This window comes from Meriones unguiculatus, chromosome 15 (assembly GCF_030254825.1).
Source record: "Meriones unguiculatus strain TT.TT164.6M chromosome 15, Bangor_MerUng_6.1, whole genome shotgun sequence".
Taxonomy (NCBI): domain Eukaryota; kingdom Metazoa; phylum Chordata; class Mammalia; order Rodentia; family Muridae; genus Meriones; species Meriones unguiculatus.
The window spans coordinates 70,131,543-70,155,315 of NC_083362.1; the positions used below are offsets into that span (position 1 = coordinate 70,131,543).

The window sequence follows — 23,773 nt, forward strand, 5'->3', positions numbered from 1 at the left end:
CCACTAAAGCTTAGTGCTTAAATAAAAGTTCCTGGGAAGAATTCACGGGTTTTTTGTTTTGGTTTGGTTTGGGTTGGGTTTTGTTGTTGTTGTTTGTTTTGTTTGAAGACAGGGTTTTCTCTGTGTAGCCTTGGCTATCCTGGACTTGCTTTGTAGACCAGGTTGGCCTTGAACTCACAGTGATCTACCTGCCTCTGCCCTCCCCAAAGAGATTCTTATGTACACCCCTGATGCCAAGACTGACACAACCTGGGTTTGTTCCCCACTCAGTGGAAGGAGAGAATCAACCCCCAAGAAGTTGTCTCCTGACTGCTACATGCTAGCCATTGCACATACACGTGTGTGCATGCATTCTAAATTAATTAAAAATTAATTAATTAAGTGTAACCCCACTGTGAGGATCAAGAAGACCTTTTATAAAAAAATAAAATAAACTGGAAAAAAAGTAGTTGGGATTAATTTACTTGTGTACACCTCCTATTTCGTCTGCTTGTTTATACGTCACATTTCCTATGATCCCTTTCTCTATGAGTCCAACATACAGCAAGCCTTCAATGTGTGCCGGTTCAAAAAATGTTTGTTAAGCAGGCAAGCTACCCAGAATCCCATCATGCAAGGGGGGGGGGGTACAAAAGGCCATCAGCACTGCTTGAAAATCACATAGGACCTTATGAAGCTCAAAACTGTGCCAGTGAGAGTCCTAAGGGGATGCAATGGGCTATCAGGTTTAAAAAACAAAAAAAAACCTACACCAAAGAAAAAGAAAGTGGCGGCAATAAAGGAGAACACACAAAGCCCCAGCTGCCCGAAACATGAATAGCCTGGCAAGGCAATCTCTCCAGGACCCACGGAGAATACAGATCAGGAGATCTGAGATGAGCGAGGGGCTCAGTGATGCTAACCTTAACCCATTCTCAACTCCCCTCCCCTTGGCCTCTTCCTGCCCCTCTCCCTTCCCAAAGTAAAAGTTATGCAAGTACAGCTTGGGAGCTCTTAGGAAGAAAAGAAGCAGTTCTCTGTGAAGATGGAGGGTCCCAAACCCTGGCCCTGCAGCTGGGCCAGAACTACATTATGCTCATTATTCCTGGGACTCATGAGTCGGAGAGAGAGTTCCCTCTGCAGCTGGCATCTCGTGAGCCGAGTTACTCCCTGGCAAGAAGCAGGGAGGAAACACTAGGCTTTGTTCTTGAAGATGGCTAGGGGGAAACAGGGGGAGGTTTGGGGATTTTTAAACAGGAATGTCAGAATTTCCAAGATCTAACCTTTAAAAAAATAAACAAAGGAACATGACTTTGAAAACAAGCGCGGTATTATCTTTGGGGGAAAAAAAGAGAATTTATAGAATGTAGCAGTATTAAGTCAATAGCATACAGTTTAAGAATCACATGTTGAGGACTTTCTTACTTAGAATGGTCAGAAAAAATGGAAATGCTCAGAGATCCAAAGAGCTGTTGACCCTGATCTCTGACTCTAGGGGTACCATTATCCATGCCTTGAACCTCTGCCATTTCTAAGAGTGCTGAGTTCATATGGTTCTTTGATGGTCTAATGTTTTTCACCTTGGCTACAGAAACTTTTCCCTGGGTTCAACTGAAATCACAGGTGACTTCCTTTTGTCCAGCTGGCCACACAGACTGACAGCTGCACAATGACCCTTTGCAATATCCTTACCTGAAATCTTCATCTCCCCAATTTCTTTTAGTCTCAATCTTTTATGTATATAGGTGTACTGGCATTTATGCATGAATGAAGGTACCTGTGGATGCCAGAAGAAGGCGTCATATCCCCTGGAGCAGTGGTTCTCAACCTTTGTAATGCTGCTACCCATTAATCCAGTTCCTCATGTTTCGGTGGCCCCCGACTATACAATTATTTCCATTGCTACTTCACATCTGATATTCAAACCCTGCAAAAGGGTTGTGACATTTAAGGGGGGGGTCATGACATATGGGTTGAGAACCTCTGCCCTAGAGCTGGAGTTTTAGGTAGTTGTAGGCTACCTGACATGAGTGTTGGAAACGTAACTCTAGTCTTTGCAAGAACATAAGTTCTCTTTCACCACTGGGTCAGCTCCTCAGCTCCTCAGCTCCCCAACATCCTTTCAGAAAATGAAGATAAGTGAGTACTGCCTAAAGGCCATAACTGTACATGGAAAAAAAAGATTTATATTGAGCTATATACACTTTCCAGAAAAAAAAAATGAAGGCTATTTAGTTTTGTTCCTTTATTACTCTAGAAAATCCCTCCTGTCCCTCTTCCTCCCTCTATATTTCTCTCTCTCCCTTCCCTACCCTTCCTATCACCCCTGTCTGTCTGTTTCTCTCTCTCTCTCTCTCTCTCTCTCTCACACACACACACACACACACACACAAACTTTTGTATGTAGACGAGGCTGTTGTGACTTCCTTTGGTTTGGTTTGGTTTTGGTTTTGGAACAGTGTCTTAGTGTGTAGCTCTGGGTGTCCTAGAACTCACTCTATAGACCAGGTTGCCATTGACCTCTCAGAGATCCACCTGCCTCTGCCTGCTGAGTGATGGGACTAAAGGCATGGGCCACTAATTTTCATTCTGTGACATTTTTAAACTCTCCCAGCATCGTAAGTACACCCTGTGTACTTTGTCAAATTAAGCTGTCCTCCTTACCCTCATCCCTACTTAACTTCATCTGGCTTCAAGGTACCATCTTCTATGACAAGAACAGAATTGAAAATGGCATGAGCACATCTTCTAAGGGATGGTACAAGAGTTTTGATTTCCAGTCACTTTCCAAATGCCATCACTATTTTTCTAGCTCCTCAGCTCTTCACAGTGGAGTTACACATGATAGAACCAAGGCCATTTCACTCATTCTCCCATCCAGTCAACTGTTCTCACATGGTGGACCCAAGACCATTTCATAATTCTCTCCTTCCAGTCAACTACTTCACTTTGAAAATGGAGTCTCAACTTGTGTGCTTAAATTCTCATTATACTTCAAAGAAAATCTAAACTCCTGGCATGACCATAAGGCTCTGTTTGCCTGACCCCCCCCCCCCTTCAAACCTTCCTCAGCCTTCCAAGCACACTGGCCCATTTCTTTCCCTTCAAAATGACAGCAAGCCGATATTCATTTAGAAAACCCAGAATCTCTTCTTTTTTCCTGCTTGAAGGCACTTCCTGAAGGTCTTTACAAACTGGCTCTCAGCAGTCAATGGCTGTGTACAAGCATTTTCTCCTCTAGCAGCTAAAATTCCATAAAGATGTTGTGGGTCTTTTCCACATTCTACCCCAGAGCCTGCCCACACTGAGCATGCAGTAAGTATGTGCGGAATGAATGGATGGGGGGGTGTACAGACTGCTGTCACCCCAGATCTCCGCAGGCTCCAACCTGACCACAGCTATGCAGGACCTGCTTCCCCAACAATGGGAAATAAGGAGACGGGTGTATCTAAGAGGCTTAAAAAAGAAAGACGATAAGCAAATACGCATTTCCTGTCCCCGTATTATATTTTCTCCACTCTAAACAAGCTTCTGGTAGCAAATATGCATAAGACATATTTTCTTTGTTATCTCTAAACATTTCTGTATTCGCTAACCCAACCAAAAGGAAAAAAAAAAAAGGATATGAGAAAAAAAAATCCAAAAATTTACCAAAATTGAATATTTTGTCTCTAGTTTTGTTTCTATGTCAGCATTATAGTTTGCATGAGTGAAAAGGGTGCCTTTGTTTTTTACAGATTCGAGGCATGAATATTGGTATAAATTTTGAGAGAGAAAAAAATGCAAAATAACCTCCAAGGGAATTTGGAAGTTTCAGGTACTGGAGATGTACTTTGTTTTGCTAACAGTTTGAGGTTGGGTATTTTCATCCTTTAAGACATGTTTGTTCAGATTGCAAATACAAAAGGGGGAACTGTGATGAAAGATAAAACTCCCCTGTGGACTGGGAGATGCTAATGCACAACAGCACTTGCAGCTCTTGCACAACCCTGGAATCTGGATCCCAGCACCCATCTCTAGCTGCTCATACTCAACTGCCTGAAACCCCAGCTTCAAAGAATCTATCAATGCTATCTTCCAGTCTCCATAAGCACCTGCATGAATAACACAAAAACTAACATAAACACACACACACACACACGCATGCATGCATGCCCATAAAAAATAAATCTTAAAAAATAAAACTTCCAGCCAGGTAGTGGTGGTACACGCCTATAATTCCAGTACTTGAGAGTCAAAGGCAAACAGATCTCTGTGAGTTTGAGGCCAGCCTGGTCTACAGAGTGAGTTCTAGGATAGCCAAAGCTGCACAAAGAAACCCTATCTAAAAAAAAAAAAAAAAAAATCTAAAAGTAAAAATAAAACTTCCTTACGAAAGTCAAAGTTCCATGCAGCCACTTAAGGAACAATAAGAATACTATTTTATTCATGCTTACTAAAACTGATATTGGTTATATTTGTCTCCAAAATGGTAAACAAACAAAAAGTTCTATTAATGAGAGAGGAAAAAAATCAGGATGTGAGTCCAAACTAACACCACTCAATGAGCCTGCTATGCATGTGATATTTACATTCTTAAACCACGAACTACTGGTAAAGAAGACTCTCCTCCCTCATGCCACACAGGCTTGGATCTGGCCCACCAAGAGAAGCACCAATGGCTTCGTGCCCTGTACCTTGCAGCCACTGTGAGTCCTCGCCTTCATCAGTGGCGTGGTGGTGCACAGTTCAATGGCTTCCGGCTCGTGGAAGATGACTGCTGGAATAGGTTCCTTTTTCAGCGTTAGGACATTCAATTTAGACTTCAGCATGGTCTGGAAGTGCTAAAGACGGAGAAATAAACCAAGAGAGTCAAAATTACTTGGATGTGTACCTTGATTCAACTGCACATCAAACTTAGTAGCAGACGCTTTATCTTAATAACTCTGCCGTAATAAGTGAGGCCATTGATATTATTCAATGGAGAGGGTAAAATCCTATGAAGATTGGACTGAAATGAAGCTATGGCAAGCAGCCAGGCTCCAGCAGAGACACAAATATACAAGGTCATGGTGGCATCACTTCATGAGGACTTTGTCATCAGAGAAGCTTTTCCAAGCTTCTTGGAATCTCCAAAATTCTTGGAGATACAATATGCATAGATTTAGCATTACCAGGAATGATGATCGTGAAAGGACAATAGAGGGGGCTCAATACAGGAAATCCCTTGAGACTTTGTGCCCTGCCCAGTCCTGCTCAGCTCTCTCCAGAACTTGCTATAGGACCTTGGGAGATTGTCTGCTCAGTGAGCTATTCTTCTCCATGGTCTCCTGCCAGAATTCTAGCAACATCTTTGCAAGTGGCAGCCCAACCCATCAGTTTCGAAAACTGTTCCAAATGTGGGTCTGTTTAACCATTAGGATCTACATGTTCTGGTTTCCTTTCTGTTGCTGTGATAAAAATGCTCTGACCAAAAGTGACTTGGGGGGAAGCGGGGAGAGAAAGGTTTATTTCAACATACACTTCCAGTTCACAGTCTGTCACTGAGGAACAGGAACTCAAGGCAGGAATTTGGAGGCAGTTATCATGGAGGAATGCTGCTTAGTGTCTCACTCACTGGCTTGTTTCAAGTTCAGCTACTAGGGGATGGTGCCACCCACAGTAGGCAAGTCCCTCCACATCAATCATTAATCATGACTATTTCCCACAGACCTGGCCACAGGCCAATATCGTTGAGCTAATTCTTCAGTCAGGGTTTCCTCTTCCCAGATAACCTTAGACCCTGTCAAGTTGGCAATAGAAACCAATCAGGACATTGTGCCACCTAGTCGTAGGCTTTGTCTTCATTTAGACTACTGTAACTCTTCCAACATTCCCTCTATATAAATTGTCACTACACAGAAGCCAAAGGGCTTTCTCTAAGCTCCAGCTATGGTACAGTATACCATGCCTTTACTGACTCTCTCCCAGGTATCCTCAGCAATTCGGAGAAAAATCCAAAGCCCTTCACATTAGCCGTTGAAGCTGCTCATCATTCAGAGACCCACTGTCTCCCTAGCTTTAGCTCTCTACTTCATGTTTTTAATTATGGATCTGGCCACAAGGGCCGCCTTAGTGTTTGAGAATACACCAAAGACACGTGTGTCCTGGAACCTCTAAACATGCTGCTTCTACCCAAGGTATCTGGAAGGCTGGCTTCCTCACTTTCCTAAAGGCCTTTATCACATATCCCTATCATCAGTTATATCTAAGAGTATGTACAGGAATGTTCACACACACACACACACACACACACACACAGCCCCAACTTCATGGGCATGCAACCTATGCAATTGCACAGCAACCCATGCTCAAGAGAGCCACCCCTTCACAGGACTTCTAGTCTGGCTCAGTATCTTTGTTTCAAAATTCATCATAACTGTGTCTTTAAATTTTTGTTTTGCAATTTATCCTGCATGGCACAGTAGAGCACAGTCATTCAAAAGACAGTCCCAACACGGACCTCCTCAATCCTTGCTTTCTATGTGTATCAGTGATGGCCCATGAATGAGAATTCTGCTGGGACCAGATACCAGAATGCATCAAGAGTCGAGGAGAAAGGAGGTAAGAAGTTAAGCCTACAACTAAGGAAGCGGGGACACAGACAGGCCAAGAGGCTACCCCTAAGAGGCAGACTTTTCTTCAAATGCAGTCAGCTGTGTCCTAGAAACACAGGCGATCCAGGAATCCTCTGCTATGCTTTCCCTGGCAACAACCTCCAATGAACTCACAGCACAGGAAGAAAAGGAGAGGTGGAGCAACTGTGGTTACTGCCCCCACAGCCCTTCCTGCTTGTCACCTGGCCTGAGGTGAAGCATAATCAGTGCATGTCTAAAAATCAAATCCAAATGGGCAGGGCAGTGTTGGACAGAAGCAAACCCCAGTCTCGAGTAGAAAGTGCCGATTGTGAAGGCTTGTAGCCTGCCCTTATGCACAGAGGCTGGGCATAGCACCGTCACAAGCACACGTCAGTCATCTAAAGCTTCTGTTATTTTTCTTTCCTTGGAGCGGTGTTAAATAGTAAATAATGATAAGAAACCAGGTGGACAATCCCTGAAAAAGATTCAAGAGCCAAGCACAAAGCTTGGTGGTATTCCTAGGCTCTGATTAGGACACACTGAATTTGCATTTTGCACTGGAGCCTGCATGATATGCAGATAGCTGTGCACACAGACATAGCACTGTCTCCCCCAGCCCCTCTGCACATCACCTCCATACAATCATGTAGCTGTTTTCTTTATCTTGTGTCTTTCCCAAGAACATAAGAACCACAGACACACAAGCTGTTTAATTCCATGAAATATCAGAGGGGCCTAAAATGCTGCTCACTAGCCACAGAGATCTGAGGAACATTCTGGAATGCAGGAAAACTAATGTACCTTTTAGTACAAACCACAAATTGAAAGCGATAATCTCTAAATGAAAGTTCAGAGACTTATCGTCTTGCTACCTCATCCAATCTGTCCTTCCTGGATCTCCTATTATTTTCAATAATACACAAGCATACTTATCTAAGAATAAACTGCCTCAATCAGTTCTCTGACTACTTCATACAAGTCAGGTAAAGATTCAGAAGTTTGGTAATTCATAGCAGGTCAAACCCTGTATTTCAGGAGTCCTCAAATGATGACTCTGGTAGGCAGATTATGTGCCAACTTGTTTAAACCACAGGGCCTAGTTATTGAACCTGACATTCCCCCAGGTGCTGAAGTGAGGGTGTTTTGCAGACAAGACTAAGGGTTTGAGGTAAGGGAACCTGACCTAGATATTCCAGGTGGGGACCAATCAGTCCACTGAAAGATTCTTGAGGGGTGAGTTCAGGTTTCCCGTACAAGGAAGAATACTTCTACTGTGGGATATCCCCAATAGTTTCTACCCTTGGCTCACCTATCAGCTCCCATGACTGCAAAAGTTAATTCCTTGGTAGAAAATCTATATATCCTACTAGTTCTGTGCTTCTGTTTGAAACCTGATGGATGCAGCCACCTTTTAGGAAACAAAATAACCAGCTCTGATACATTTTTAAATGGAAGGGACTTGTCCTTACATTTCCCAGCAAATGTCAAGCTAAAAGCTTCTGTGTGGCTCTTGATTGACAGCTTCTGTCCACTGGAAGTGTGGAATTGGGAGTGCAGAGGGGTAGAGTCCTCTAGAGCAGCACAGGAATCACTAGGTATGAGAATGAAATCAGAAGACTACTGAGAAAGAAACTGGGGCAGAAAGCTGGGGAAGACAAACAGAAGACAGTCGGGAGATCAAGTATCATCAAGTGGGGGCCTGTTGTTACCATGGTACAAGAGACTTTGGGAGCTCCAAGAAGCCAGAGTGTCACATTCCTACTCCAGACACACCATGGGCTTCTTTTCAGGAAGGTGAGATAATCATACTACCTAGGAGTTCTGGGACTGTTTTCCCAGCACTACTACCATTATCGTAAGACCAGATCCCACGGCACACAGGAGGTTAGAAGTTGCCTAAAAGCCCCATGTACTTGAGTTTCCTGTTTGTAAGATGGGGATGCTATTACAGTGGAACCTCATGACATCGCTGTGAAAACTGAAGCAGAGAATTCACATACACACACACATGCACACACAAACACATACCACACAAACACGCACACACACACACCACACATATACACACATATACCATACAAACACACACACACACCACACACAAACACAAATACCCACACACACGCAGGGTCTTGAGGTGGCTGCTCTTCCAGAGGACCCAAGGTCAGCTTCCAGCATCTACTTCACGGCTCAAAAAACACCTGTAGTTATAGACGATCAGCTCCAGATTATCTGAGACCTCCGTGGCACATGAGTTCATGAACACACACATACATCAACAAATTTAAAATGTATATATATATATATATATATATTCTTTTTTTAAGGTAAGAAAGACAAAGTTGGGAGTAAGAAAATAACCAAGTTCAAATTCCAGCTTTAGCACGCTGTGTTGTGCAACCACAGCCATCTAGCTCTGAGCCAGCTGGGCCCAGGACACACTGTCACTCACTGAGTGTGTCCACAACCCCTCCTAAGTAACTGTTCTCAGATAAGGATGAGGTCAGCACAACAGGGGGAGAGATACGATGTCTATCTCTGCTTGGAGGCTCCTCACAGCTTGTAGAGACGCAAGTCACATGACAAGAGGTCTTTAGGACAGATCTAAAAAGCTAAGATAATAAAATGAAACAGAGAAAATGGCTCTTTAAATAGACATTCTCTCTCCTAATAGTTTTGTTCTCTTTGCCTCCTATGGAAACATGAAGATAAAGGGGGAAGGATAGATAAAATGTAGATATTTGATGAGCTATTGTATTCGCATTGATTTATCTTTCATGGCAAATTAACAGTAAGTCTGACTCTGACCTTGCTATTCTAAGGGTTACTTAACCCTTAGAATGAGCATGGGAACTGTAAGCATGGGAACTATTTCTGCTAAGAACACTTAGCTGCTCCCTTCCTAGGGAAATTTCACTAACATTTATATCCTGGGTTTTGGAAAATACACATGCCCTAGGCTGGCTGAGCACCACAGAGCCCTGTCTAAAAACATTGGTTTACAGGAAACTGCAGGTTAATTGAACAGACACTTCTAGGAGATAAATACTTGATTGGCTGCTTGATAGGTAATACAGCCTTCTTATCCTTCAAGCTCAGCCTCTGACTGAAGCCTCATAGAGACCAGAAACACTGTGATATGGAGAGACAGCCCCGTGGCATCCTTCAGCTCCTGGGTCCAGATGTGTCCAACACCACTCTTTCATTCACATTGAACTACATTACACAGTTAATGTGAGTCAATAATTTCTTTTTTCTGCTTCAGTGGGAAACAGAAAGGAAAAAGAGCCTACGGTGTGTCGGGCGTCAGAATGTGACAGTCTGGATCAGTGGCTTCTCAGAGCTCCCAAAGTCTCTCTGTACCATGGTGGAAGAGATTGGCAGCTAAAAGTCCCCACTTGATGCTTGATCTCCCGAGTGTCTTCTGTTTATCTTCCTCCTCTTTCTGCCTTAGTTTCTTTCTCAGAGGTCGTCTCTTTCCATTCTCACGCTCAGAGACCCCTGAGCTGCTCTCCAGACAAGTGCTCCTACTCTGCAGTCCCAACCTTCCGTTCCAGTTCCTTGCAAATAACCCAACAGCACAATTTTGTAATCAACTCTGTGTATGTGTGTGTGTGTGTCCATGAAAATAAAATACATCCCCTAACAAAACTGGTATGAGAGTGGACTTACAAACCACAGAAACACAAACGTACTGTCACTTTTTAAAGTGAACCTCATACTTGTTTGAACAGTTAAGGCACCCTAGTGAAACACCTACCCTCCCGTCTCCAACATTGCTTTATAAATTGGTTTGCAACCCTCTATCAGGTTGCAACCCTATAACTGAATGTGGGGTTCACCCGAAATGGCAATAGTAAAAACCGTCGGGATGTGCAGTGGTCAAGACCTCATTCACAGTCACAGGTGTAATGGGACGTAGGTGTTTCTGACGGCATTCCACCATGCCTGCCACGAGCTCGATGCACCTTGGCTCTAAGCACACAATGTGCACCTTTTGCTGTGCGCATATCTTCGCGCCGTGTCACACCAATAGACACTGCCTACATCACCGTGGCTAACCCTAGAGATTCTCCTATGAAATGGATTGCAGCGTTTGCAATGTACAACTTAAAAGTTTTCTGTTCTCGTAGAAATAGGATAGTCTGCACAAATCCAACTTCCGACATTTTCCCACCTACGGTCATTACTTAGCATTTATTTCATTAGCATACTTTTGGGTTGTCTACTACTAGGATATTTGATTTTAAAAATTAATGTTTGGGTTGCTGACTTGTAATACGGAGAGAACTGTTAGCAATTCCTAAAATGGCCTTAAATGCATTTCTGCCATTCTGTACTGCGTTTATGCAAAACAGCATTCTCGAGAAACATCGGCAATTATAAAAGTAAAATAATAATCAGCTCTGAAAAATGTTGAAGCTAGTATGTGTCCTCAGTATCATACATTCAGTCAAGATACAGCTATTCTGTAAAGGTAAATAAGCACATTCATCTCATTATTATATAAAATGTTTTCATATTTAATGAGTAATAAAATTACGTGTCTTCCAGGGAAATATTTTAAAATAAACTTCCTTATGGCTTATCAGCAATTAATTGTCTATTTCCAGGACTATTAAACATTCCTATATCATGGAGGTCACAAAAAAAAATTTCCTGGTTAAAAAAATTTCAAAAGTATAAAGAGTCTAAGAAGCCATGATGTAAAATAGGTCATATAATCCCAAGGCTGTGTCTGAGACAAAATCCTCAGAACTATACCACGGTAAGACAGATTCCAGGTCTCAAGAGAGGGCCACGCAGTGTACCAGCAATGACAAAGCATTGATGACAAGGGCTTTTACCACATTACAAAGACCTGAGCGTAATCCCCAGCTCTGTCAGACCTCTGTGGCCTTGTAACCCCACCTGAGACTCAGTCGCCTCAAATCCATCAACTTTCAAATACTAGACTCAGACACCTTAAGAAAGGATATCGCTGGTTCGTCACACAGTTAACAGGTGCAGCGACGATAAGGCAACTTCAAAGCATGAAATCCAGTGGCATTATCTAAAGGCAACAGAGGAGGGACAGCACAGTGGAGCCTGGAAAGGCCGCCGCTTCTAAACTAAAGCTGCGCAGAGCTCCATAAAGAAAATGTGTCATTCATTCATAAGGGGAAGTGAATAATGGAGAAAATTAGGGCACTGCCCTGGACAAATGAGACAAAGCTCAGCTTTCTGCATTTGCAGCTTTCTGTGTGATCCCAAAATAGAGCTTCTAAATCAAACCCCATTATGCGGATGGGGTAATCACCGTGCCCTGTATAATTTTACAGTTGGCATCGCTTTCTACTCCTATTCAGACATTAATCTCTCACAGTTTAGCCGCCAGGGATTTACATATTTTACCAATTCAAATTGGGTGTATCTCACCTTTGTATTGACTCAGTATCCAAAACATAACGCAGTCTCTGGAAGGCAAGACCTGTATCCTTTATTTAATTAATTAAGTATTTATTTAATGAGATTCCGGGAACTCTCTCCTCAAATTAGGATGGACTCACGATTTTAACCTTTCACTCATCTTAAGGACATGTTGAAGCCAGCCCTAGTGGTCAGCTGGAACTTCGGAATTACTGATTCAGCAGCACGCCCTAATCACGCTTCAAAATGCTAAATTTTCTGAAGAGGACCACGAGGAACAAGTGGGGGCGGGGTCAGGGTACTGGGAAACTTCAAGTATTCTGAGAAAATGCTAATTTGTGACAAGTACAGGAAAGCAAGCAGGCCTTAGCACCACAGTCAAGAAGCTCATGGGTGGTTCACTCCCACTTTAAGTAAAGTATATTCAGGCCCCAAATATGAGAGTAGAAATCATGGTGATGCTTTTTGGTCACTTTTATAATATAGTCTACCTATTTTTAAATAAAAAAAAAAAAATTTAAGTTCAGTTTCTAAATATTTTGTTCTTGCATTTCACAGAAAAAGCCTAAAAGCGAGACAGCTCTTGAAAATAAATAGCAAAGAATCTGTACATAATTAGGAATAACGAGAGTGAATAAAGAAAATGCTACTTAATTAAATTGTACCTTCATTTAAATATTTTTAATACAGAGTGTTCTACCCATCTATGTAATTTGCCCTTTTTGGAAATAAACCCAGATTAGATAATCTCCCCTAATCTAGGAGACAAATACAAAATTGGACCATTTGACTTCAAAAATTAGCTTCTTACTACAGTTTATCAAACTACTGTTTCAAGATGCGAAACATCTATAATGTATTAACATTTACTTTCACATTGCAAATCAGTCATTTCCGCAGAAGGCCTTACTCAAAACGGTTCAGGCTTCATTTAAAAAGCCTACACCTAGACTCCCACAAGTTTACAAGCCTCCCTGTATTTATTAAAGACAGGGCTATCATTAAACTAACTGAAAATGGTTGCATTCACACGTCCAAATTTATTCACAGCGAGGACTGTGGAAGCATTTTTATTTTTTTCAACATCACAGATTTACTCCAAAAAGTACACAGGAGGAACACAAAAATATCCTACATGCGCAGCCAGCAAACGGTAAAAGAACTCTAGACAGGACAAGGTTCTCTTACTCCCTTACTTCCTTATTCAGGGTACTGACAGTCGTGTGTGTCTATGTTCAATATATAGATATAGATATAGATATAGATATAGATACACACACACACACTAACACATGCACATACATATATGTACATCTATATGTGCACATATATAGGAATTAAATTATGTTTCAATTCCTGGATTATTCCTCCCTTATTCATAGCAGGGACATACATGCCAAGGTTCCTAGTGGATGAAAGAAGCTGCAGGTTCAATTGAATCCGGGATAAACTGGTTTTTCTTTCACATGCATACCTATTGTGAAGTTACACGGTAAGAGATTAAAAATCATAACTAAAACAACAAGAGGATGATTATAACAAGATGCTGCAATCACAAAAGACTCGTGAGTATGGTCTTTCTCAAAGCACTCTAGTTTTCTCTTTCTACTAAAAGGGAACATTACTGCGTCTCTCCTTGATGGGGCGGAGTTGCCAGCACCGTGGCTGTAGGAGTTTGGAACTGTGGCTGATAAACCCAGGGTGCCATAACATCACCACAGTCAAGCTCAAGATGAAGCCGACATGAAGATGAAGGTGGCCACAGATTGACCAACATTCAGGTAAGTACATACTGTATGCATATATAAGACAAAAGGCCAATTCACATTCCTGCACATTCCAAGCGCCCACTGAGCTCTTGAAAATGAAAATGTGTCTATCACTTGGTATGTTGTTGAATGTCTGTGGGGGTTGGTATTAATTACCATCCAGACAGGTCCTGCGATCACCTAGAGCTCTCAACCTTCCTAACGCTGAGACCCTTGAATACAGGTCCTCGTGCTGTAGTGCCCCCCAACCATAACATTATTTTTGTTGCTATTTCATAACTGTGATTTTGCTATTGTAACAAATCATAATGTAAATACATCTTGTGTTTTTGGATGATCTTCTTTGGGTCGTGACCTAGAGGTTGAGAACCACCGACCTAGAGGATTATGTTAATTGGTAAGTAAAACTCTACCCTAAAAGTGACTGGCACCGTTCCCTAGGTTGAGGTCCTGAGCTGCAAGGTTTCGGCTGACCCAGGGCTTTCCTCTGTAACCAACAGCAATCTCCCCTGACTCTCAGGGCAAGATTTCTTCTCCTGAGTAAGTACCAGTGGCTTTTTAATAGTCATTTTATATCTTCCTCGATTCATTCCTATCCATTACTTGGCTGACCCTTGAAAGCACTTGGATTTGCAAGTTTCCATGCGAAATCATTCTTCTCTGATTTCACACTGAAGAAAGAGTCCGTATGACCCTGCTTCAAGCTCCTGTTGACATGACCAACTGTACCTTGAACTGTCAGCCGAGATTAACCCTTCGCTCCTTTAGTTGCTTTGGTCAGGTGTTTAAACACAGCAACACGCATGGTAATTTATGTGAATGACTGAAACAGTTGAGGGTGACACCGGAGAGATAAGGAGAGTCTACTGCATGTATGTGGATGAGCATGAGTGTCGCACTATGTATGAATACTTCAAATCAATAGCAAATGAAAAAAGGACTTATTTCTAAGTCATTTCCGTAACCTCCTAAACTACTTCTCTCTGAGTGAAACTTAGTTTTCTAGCCTTCTCATTGTGAACAATTCCTCCAATGCTAAGCAAGAGTTGCCTGCTATCTTCCGAAAGCCATGTTTGGCCTACAGGTTATATGCTACTTGATTCACAGATTGCATTGTGATTACAATTTGAAGCTATTCAAAAGCTGTTAGATACATAATTAAAATCTGCTTTCTACTTCTCTTAAAAATTCAACAGATCTGCAAAACAATGTGCATTCCCTCCAGGCAACAATTAGCTCTTGCTGGATGCTGCCTTCGCCTCCACTGACCCAGGAGTTTCCTCTGTAATTGACCACAATCTCCCCTTACCCTCAGGGCAAGATTTCTTCTCCTGAGTAAGTACCAGTGGCTTTTTAATAGTCATTTTATGTCTTCCTCAATTCACTCCTATCCATTATTTGGTTGACCCTTAAAAGCACTTGAATTTGCAATTTCTGATGTAAAAATGACAAACACCAGAAACACAGAGTAAAACTTTTACCCTCTCATAAAGAAAAATTCAAGCATACCTGAATTAAATTGCTATGTTTAAATTGTAAAAATCTAATAGAGAGAATGTGAGTGGAAGATATAGAGAAGCAATAATACAAACAGGCCAATACTTCTGTCCATCATTCAATCCAATACATGTGAGCAGGAATATGTACTTCAGACCCTCCTCTAAGCAACTAACTCATTCTCCCCCCTGGTGGAGCATTTTGTTGGACTGAACAGAATTTAACTAGGTAAGCTCTGCACTTTTACTTCTGGTGTCAAGTAGCACAGATTAACAGGAACGAGAGCAATCCTCACTTCAGGTTATAAGACAACTTTGAAAAACCGTGTAACAACAATGTGCGAGGGAATGGCTATGTGTCAAGGAAGGAGGCCATCCCTCAGAGACACAACCCAGTGAGACAGGCCTCACTGCTCACCCCTTTATAGGCCACAGTATAGGGAGGACAGGAAGAGTCAGATCCCAGCACTCACCATCCTCCAGCTAAGGAGACCTAGGTCAAACCTGGGAAAATGGGAGAAACAGCAGAGAGAGATCAATTCATAGGGCTTGAGGGGCCCTCCTGAATATTCAGCTGAGAGCTGATCAACATATGCATGAAAGGAAACGAATCCAGGCTGGAAAGGAACTGTTGGAAAGGATTAGAGATTGCCCTTTCTGATAGGCACACAGAGCCAGCACCAGTTGTGTATTCATTCCACTTATGATGGAAACTCAGGAACCACATGGCCATGGGTGCTGCATGCTATATGCTATATACTAGAAAAACATACACAGGGTAAGACTATCTACTACCCTACTGCTCCCTGGAAATCTTAAAAGGAGATTCCGAAGAATCAACTTGTTTTCGGGGAATTCTTGAGATAAACAAAATAGTAAGTTGAAGAATCAGAACACACATACACACATACACACAAACACACAAACACATACACACACACACACACACACACACACACACACCTCTTTAGCCAGCATCCACCAAAAATAATTAAAAATGACTTACAGCAAAGGAAAACTCAATGGACATGCAAAATGGCAAAAAATTAAAACCTGCAGTGAGGAGATAAATCAAATAACCAAAATCTAAGCAGAACCAGCACGATATGATGAGCGGGCAATGATAAGAGAGTGATCCATATCCTCTGTCAAGTACCACAGGCTTTACTCAGTGCAGGAAAGTAAGCAAAAGAAGTTAACAGTCCCATATTTGAAAAGCAAAAATGAAATAGTCTGTATTTCCAGTGAGCTACCTAAGGTTTACACACAAGTTCACATCAGTCAAATATGCCACTTAAATCAATGGCTGAGCTTACCAAGGTTGAATGACATGAGATCAGTGTATAAAAATCATACAGCTTAGAAACAAACTGGTTGGTGATGAGGGTATATATGCACATAAAAAAAGTTATGATTTCAGCATCCAAGTCTAAATACTGCCCAAATTTATTAGAAAAAGATTTTAAAATATCTTTATTTAAGAATTTTTTAAATGCACCAGAAAATGAAAAGGGAATAAAATATTGATATTCACTACGACACAGAGGACTCATTAGTTACTCTAAGAATAGAGTTCGATCCTGTTTATGAAAAATTCTAGGAAATATATCTTTTTATTTTTTTAATTATTTACTTTACATACTGATTGTAACCCCCTCCTCTCTTTCTAGTCCCCCTGCCTTATAACTATGCCCCCATTCTCTTATTTTCTTCTCCTCAGAGAACAGGAAAGTCCCCCATGGGTACCATTTTGCCCTGGCACATCAGATACCAACAAACCAAATAACCCAATTTAAAAATGATCTAAGCAGAAAATTCTCAACAGAGCAATATCGAAGAGCAAAGAAACAGCTAAATGGTCAAGGTCCTTAGTCATCACGAAGATACAAATCAAATGACCCTGAGATTCCATCTTACACCATCAGGATGGCTTTGATCAAAGCTTCAAGTGACAGCACATGCTGGCAAGGATGTGGAGAAAGGGGAACCCTCCTCCTTTGCTGGTAGAAGTGTATAAGTGTACAGCCACTTTGGAAATATATCTTAATTAATAGAAAGGAACTGATAGCAGATCAGTGATTGGGTAGGAACCATGAGGAAGGGAAGGAGGAAAGTAAGGAACTTGAAGGGATGCATATGATAATAGTTTCATGGATGAATAAAAACATCAAAACTTACCAAACTGTGTATTTAAGTGTATAGTTGTGTAGGGTATGCAGTTCATGGTATGCCATATATATCCTAGGAAACCTGTTTCTCAGAGGAAAAGCAGTTCCATGGTCAGTCAACCTCCTTTAGCTGGTGTTCTACACTACAGGAAAAAAAGTTTCTGGGTTGAACGTGCTAAAACTCAAAGCCTGATCTCTCAGAGTCCCAAGAGATTCCCAAAAAGTCTGTGACCATGCAAAACTTTGATGTTTTGTAATGACTTTGTATCCTAACCCTTAAATGGATATAAAATTAATAGCCAATGTCTCGCTTCCTTGGATAAATGGTTGATATTTAAGGCTTGGAATAGATAAGCATAAAATGAGATTAGAAGGCCATCAAGATGGCTCGGCAAGTAGAGAGACACTTGCTATCAAAAGCAAAAAGCTGAGTTCTATCCCCAGGATCAACATAGTAGGAGAAAACCAGTTCCTGCAAACTGTTCTCTGACTTCCACCATGGCAGCCTATGCACAGAAAATACATGCACGCACACACACCCACACACAGGAAAGAGACAGAGTGAGAAAGACAGAAAGAGAGGCACTCACACACCAAAGGGAAAAAGCATTTTAAAAGATGACAGTATTTTATAAAATCATAAACAAAGTGTTGGGATAGAAAAATATCTTCTAGAAGGAGGATTCTGGCTAAGATGTTCAATCCCCATTCAGAAAGACAAAGAGCATGGACATCAGAAGAGGGAGAAAAAAGGGAACAGGACAGGAGCCTGCCACAGAGGGCCTCTGAAAGGCTCTACCCTGCAGGGTATCAAAGCAGATGCTGAGACTTATGGCCAACCTTTAGGCAGAGTGCAGGGAATCTTATGAAAGGAGGAGATAGAAAGACCGGGAGAGGACAGGAGTTCCACAAGGAGAGCCACAGAGCCAAAAAATCTGGGCAGAGCGGTCTTTTCTGAGACTGATACTCCAACCAAGGAGCATTCATGGATATAACTTAGAACCCCTGCACAGATATAACATACCTTGGCAGTTCAGTGTCCAAGTGGGTTCCACAATAATGGGAACAGGGACTGTCTCTGACAGAAACTGATTGGCCTGCTCTTTGATCACCTCCCCCTGACAGAGGAGCAGCCTTACCAACCCACAGAGGAGACAGTGCAGCCACTCCTGATGAGACCTAATAGACTAGGGTCAGAAGGAAGGAAAAGAAGACCTTCCCTATCAGTGGACTGGGGGAGGGGAATGGGTGGAGAAGGGGGATGGGGGGTAAGATTGGGAGGGGATGAAGAAGGGAGCTACAGGGGGATACAAAGTGAATAAATTGTAATTAATAAAAATAAAAATTTTAAAAAAGAAAAGTATCTTCTAGTTAAGAGAAGAGATCTTTATTCCAGCTGGGCTGGTTCAGTCACTTCAGCTAAGGATTAGTCATGAAAAGGTGGGATGGCAAGGGATGAGCAGATTCATTAGTTCCTCCATGAGTCATATTTTTCCTTTACAGAACTCTTACTTCTAGTGCCGTAACCTACAGGCTGCAGCTGTGTACGCCCACTTTTCTGCCTAATTCAGAAAAATATAACTTCTCCTTTCCTTCTTTTTCATAAGCACGCTCACCTTAACCTTTTATTATTATTATTATTTTACTTTTTCCCTCAACTTCCTGCTGTTCCTTACTCTGTGTCTGATTCCTCTGTCCCCACCATGTGCCTGCTTGTCTGTCAGCCATGAATCTGCCCTCCATGTTCTCCAACGCCATGGTTTTTTTTTTTTCTTCCTCTCCTGTGTTTTCCCCTCCCAGGTAGCTACTGAAGCTTACAGCTTTCCTGGCTTCATTGTTTTCTTTTTAAATATATTAAAATTGTTTTTTATGTTTCTACTGGAGTCCATTCTTAAATTCTTTTAGTAACGAGACCAAGAACCCAAAGGGGGCCCTGATTTCCTCTGTCTAAGATGGTGACCATTTAGGGACTCCAAAATTCAAGTAATAAAAGTACTCATAAAAAGATGAACACTTTCAAATGAGCCCTGGAAGTTGGCTGCAGCATCTCTCATTGGTTAACACTGGGGGATTCAAGCAGCAATAAAAAATAATTTAAAAAGTTTAATAAATATCAATGTATAGTACTGATTAAAATAATACTGGTATGGTGGCAAACAAAGTTGTGGGGAGGAGAGGGGAAAGTAAGGAGGAAGGGAGAGATGGAAGGTGAGCAAGAAGAAGCAAAAAGGGCAGTCCTACAAGAGAATCAAGACGATAAATACACATAAAACAATAGTCTAAAATCATCATTTAACAAAACCCACAAATTTCACACATAAGTCATTAGTGAACCAAATGTAATAAAAATCAAGATCCTTCTATTGTCTTTTAAAATCTCACCAGATGTATAAAAATTAAAAAAACAACAACAACACAGAACTTTAGAAGACATTACCTATTAGTGACCATATCAACCATCTCCACAATGAAGTGACATGATTTTTCATCTTGATGTAAAACCCTAATGAGGGCACAGCAACATTCAGGTGTATCCTCACTCAAATGAACAACCTGAACTTAACCTTTACAAGTTACATTGGTACTGTAAATAAGAACAGGTAGAATTCTTGGAAAAAAAAATTAAAGGTCATGAAGAAAGACAGTTTAAACAAAATTACTCTATAATGGGGCTACAAACCTCCACTAGATGCCACAGGCTAGTAAATAAAAATCCCCAAAACAAGGAACGGGTTACTTTTTTTGTAGCTGTTGGTCATGATAGTCCAGCTGACCTCCAAACATTATAGGCTATTTCCAATACACTTGGTTATCCTCTAGAAGTTGACAGAAAGACCTTATGGCTGAATTCGCGACATACTTAAGTCACAGAAGAAGAAGAAGTCAAGTTTCATCCCTACTGACTAGCTTTCATACTACTAGAAGAGGCTATGAACACTTTTGGAGAGGAACAATAATCATTAATATTTTTTAACTCCATGAGTGACAATAATGACTGGAAAGACATGCCTGCAAGTGTAACAGTGGCACAAATGTAATGGAAGCAACCAATAACTTTCTGATTGGATTTTAGGCCTCCATAAGATGAAACCCAATTTCCGTCACCATTATTAGCTCCAAGAACCTATCGCTGGCCTGGACATAGGCTGTAGGTAACAACCTATTACTATTATTCTGCTAGAGCGACATGGTATTAGACTGATTTCTAATAATTTATTGTTATAGCTGTAGACTATTGTGTCTTCAACCTTTATCAGAGAAACTTCATTATGGTACATCAGTGATGAATGCTTCTATGTATCCAAGAGAAGTTATGATTTCATTAATTCTATGGCTTTTTTTATTAATAAGACGAAGGCGATACTTTGTCTATCTTTCTATATCCTTGGCAGAAGCCAGTAGTAAAACTCTTATTTTTTAGTAAGTTAAAAATATAAAGCATATCAAAGAGTGTTTGGAACACATGCATTAAGTGTCCTGAAATGCATCTCCACATTGTACATCAATCCCTCTAACTCTTCACTTTTTTCAACTAGATAATTATATCTCTCTGGATGCCAACCCATACGTGTCAGCAACCCTCCCTCCTCCAGCACCTTTTCTCATAGACATTAGCCCTACCCTCCTTCACAAGCCAATGTGGGAACACAGACAGGGTTCCCGCCTTCTCAGAGAATTCCACAGTAGGAAGAAGCACTTTCCAGGTGACTGTGAGCAACTTCCTCATTCCAGGAGGACAAAGATGTGAGATGCCAACTCTGAGGCCACCCATGGCTGAAATCTACAGTTTCTACAGTCTCTACCTCTGCTCGCAGCCTCAGTTCTAATCAGGGTGCCCTCCTAGGTCTCTTCTGCTGCCTCTGTCTAAGGAAGACAAAGAAGCTGCCACTTCATCCTTCAGAACTGCCCAACAGACCTGCTTTTGTAATGTTAATGGAATCACTCTATGATGGAGAAGGCATTAGAACTCCCCAAATATAGCTCTCCCAGGCATCAGAATATTTGACTGTGGATAGGTTGTGTACACTCCTCTGAGCCTTTCCTGTCTCATAAAACAGCTTTCCTAGAAAAACTAAGCTGTGTGCGGGTGTGTGTGAATGCGTATGTATGTGTTGTGTTACTTTGTATCAACTGTAAAGATACAATAGAAGGATTGTGTTGTTAACATTTCCAATAATACTCAGAACAAAAGCAGAACAGATACATTTTCAGGCATTCTAGTATCTGAGCCCAGAGTTTCATAACATCCTGATGCTTTTCTCCCATGGTGTTCATTCTATACCTGTAGTAGTAATTGGCACACACACACACATGCACACACAAACATGTATATATGGAGACACATACAGAGACTCATAGAAACACATATACACACTTATAGACACACAGACACACATGTAGACACATACATCCTCACACAGGCACATGCACACACAGACATGCCCCATGGGTACATACACATGTACTCACAAACATACACAAGCACTTACATATGTCTCTAAGCACAGACGCAAACATGTTGATACAGTCTATTCCTATGCTATTGGACTGCTTGTAGTTCACTTTCCCTCTTATTTCTTTTTGTTACTTTGTATTTTCTATCATTTCAAAGCCAGCGTGCATGGATTCCATGCAAAGCACCATGTAAGTCATTTATAACAATAGCCGCGGAGGCACAGACAGAGTAGATCCCATCCATGTCATTCTCTGATAGAAGAGAGTTTCAAAACAGAAAGGGCAGCCTTTGAAACCCCAATCAAAGCCAGGGCACAGGGAGAAAGCACACACTGTGCTCATCTTCCTCCGAAAAAGTGAGGGCTCGGGGCAGGGAATCAGGACAAATCTGAGTAAATACATCTTCCAAAAAAAAAAAAAAAAGAAAGAAAAGAAAAAAGAAAAGGATACAAAAACAATGAAAGCTTCAAAAATCAGAACAAATATTATGAGCTTAGGATTCCAAACACCTTCTCACATTTCCCGGAGGGACCTCCGTTCACTCCCCAGGCACACTTTCAAGGGCACCTTCCCAGCCAGGTTTGAAAGGCTTCTCCTCGTGGTCACTGTGCACCTCCTGCTTGTCAGAACACAGCACATCTCCACAGGGGCTATAGACATAAGTACATTTCTGTTCACATACATTTGGCTTTTGCTCCACTCTGTTTGTGCTAGACAAGATGTGTGTACAAGGCTGTGCAGGAATGAGCCTCATTCTGGCTGTTTGGAAGGAGACAAAAAATATTTTTGTCCTTGGGCTTCAAGCCGTCAGGAGGTGACATGTCCAGAGCTTTGGGAAGCCAGAGTTCACCCTGAGGGGGACTCAGTAAGGGCATGGTGGTGCAAAGCCATCTGTGGAGCATCTAATTGCTAGAACTGATACCTTTAGGGGATTTTCCTTTCTCTTTTCTCTTTTTTTTTTTTCAAAGTAAAAGTTGCTCACATTTCCAGAAGCAGCATCTCTACTTTTTTTGCTGACAGTCTTCTCAGTTGCCATCACCTTTGTTAGCCTCTGCATTCTCTCACCTTGTGGCCCAGGCAGAACCAGCTTCTTCCTTACCTTGCACCTGGACTTTAGCATATACAATACTTAGTTTATTCATGGCTACAACACCCCACAATTCTGTTTACACACTGGCTCTTTTTCGTCTCACTGGCCCCTAATAAAATAGCTCACGGCCCTCACCAAATGAATGTTTAATAAGGAAGTGAATAAACACACGATTCTTGGGAAGACTGCAGCCAGAATGTTAAAACAGTGTCTTCATGCAAACAACACCCAAGTCATGTCATTCTCCTCCCACCTTACCTCCTTCAATTTCTTTTTTTTTTAAATTTTTCATCAATTACACTTTATTCATTCTGCATCCCCCCCATAAGCCCCTCCCTCTTCCCCTCCCAATCCCACCCTCTCTCCTCCCTCTGCTTGCATGCCACTCCCCAAGTCCACTAATAGGGGAGGTTCTCCTCTCCTTTCTGATCTTAGTCTGTCAGTTCACATCAAAAGTGGCTGCATTGTCCTCTACTATGGCCTGGTAAGGCTGCTCCCCCCCATCCTCCTTCCATTTCTTTGTTGCTCTACTCCATCCTAGAAACCTTGACAATGTGTTTGGTTCAAATTTACAACCAAATATACAAATTCCCCGGGATGGCATTGAATACTCTGCTATGGGGACTCCAAGCAATGGCTACCACACAGGCGAGTCCACTGAAACCTCTGAAATTCCGTCTGAAAAGGCAGGCTCCGTCATAGTACAAAGACGTACGCAAGAGGGGCGGCTGCCTTGTAGATGGTCTCTCTTAGCTGTAGCAACAGGAACAGCTCCCATGATGTCAGCCAAGAGCGCAAACCACAGCAGGAA

At 41.7% G+C, this 23,773-nt stretch overlaps 1 protein-coding gene across 3 annotated transcripts in view; it reads right to left on the minus strand.

Moving 5' to 3' along the window:
* The window catches only part of Pid1 (phosphotyrosine interaction domain containing 1), a 225,723-nt gene that overhangs the window by 112,214 nt on the left and 89,736 nt on the right, over positions 1-23,773 (minus strand). For 2 of the 3 annotated variants that reach the window (XM_060368731.1, XM_060368732.1), the window contains exon 2: positions 4,656-4,802. The exons of the other annotated variant lie outside the window; for it this stretch is intronic. In XM_060368731.1, the coding sequence (XP_060224714.1) occupies positions 4,656-4,802 (147 nt within the window). The remainder of the gene's footprint in view (positions 1-4,655; positions 4,803-23,773) is intronic. 3 annotated transcript variants of the gene reach the window in all.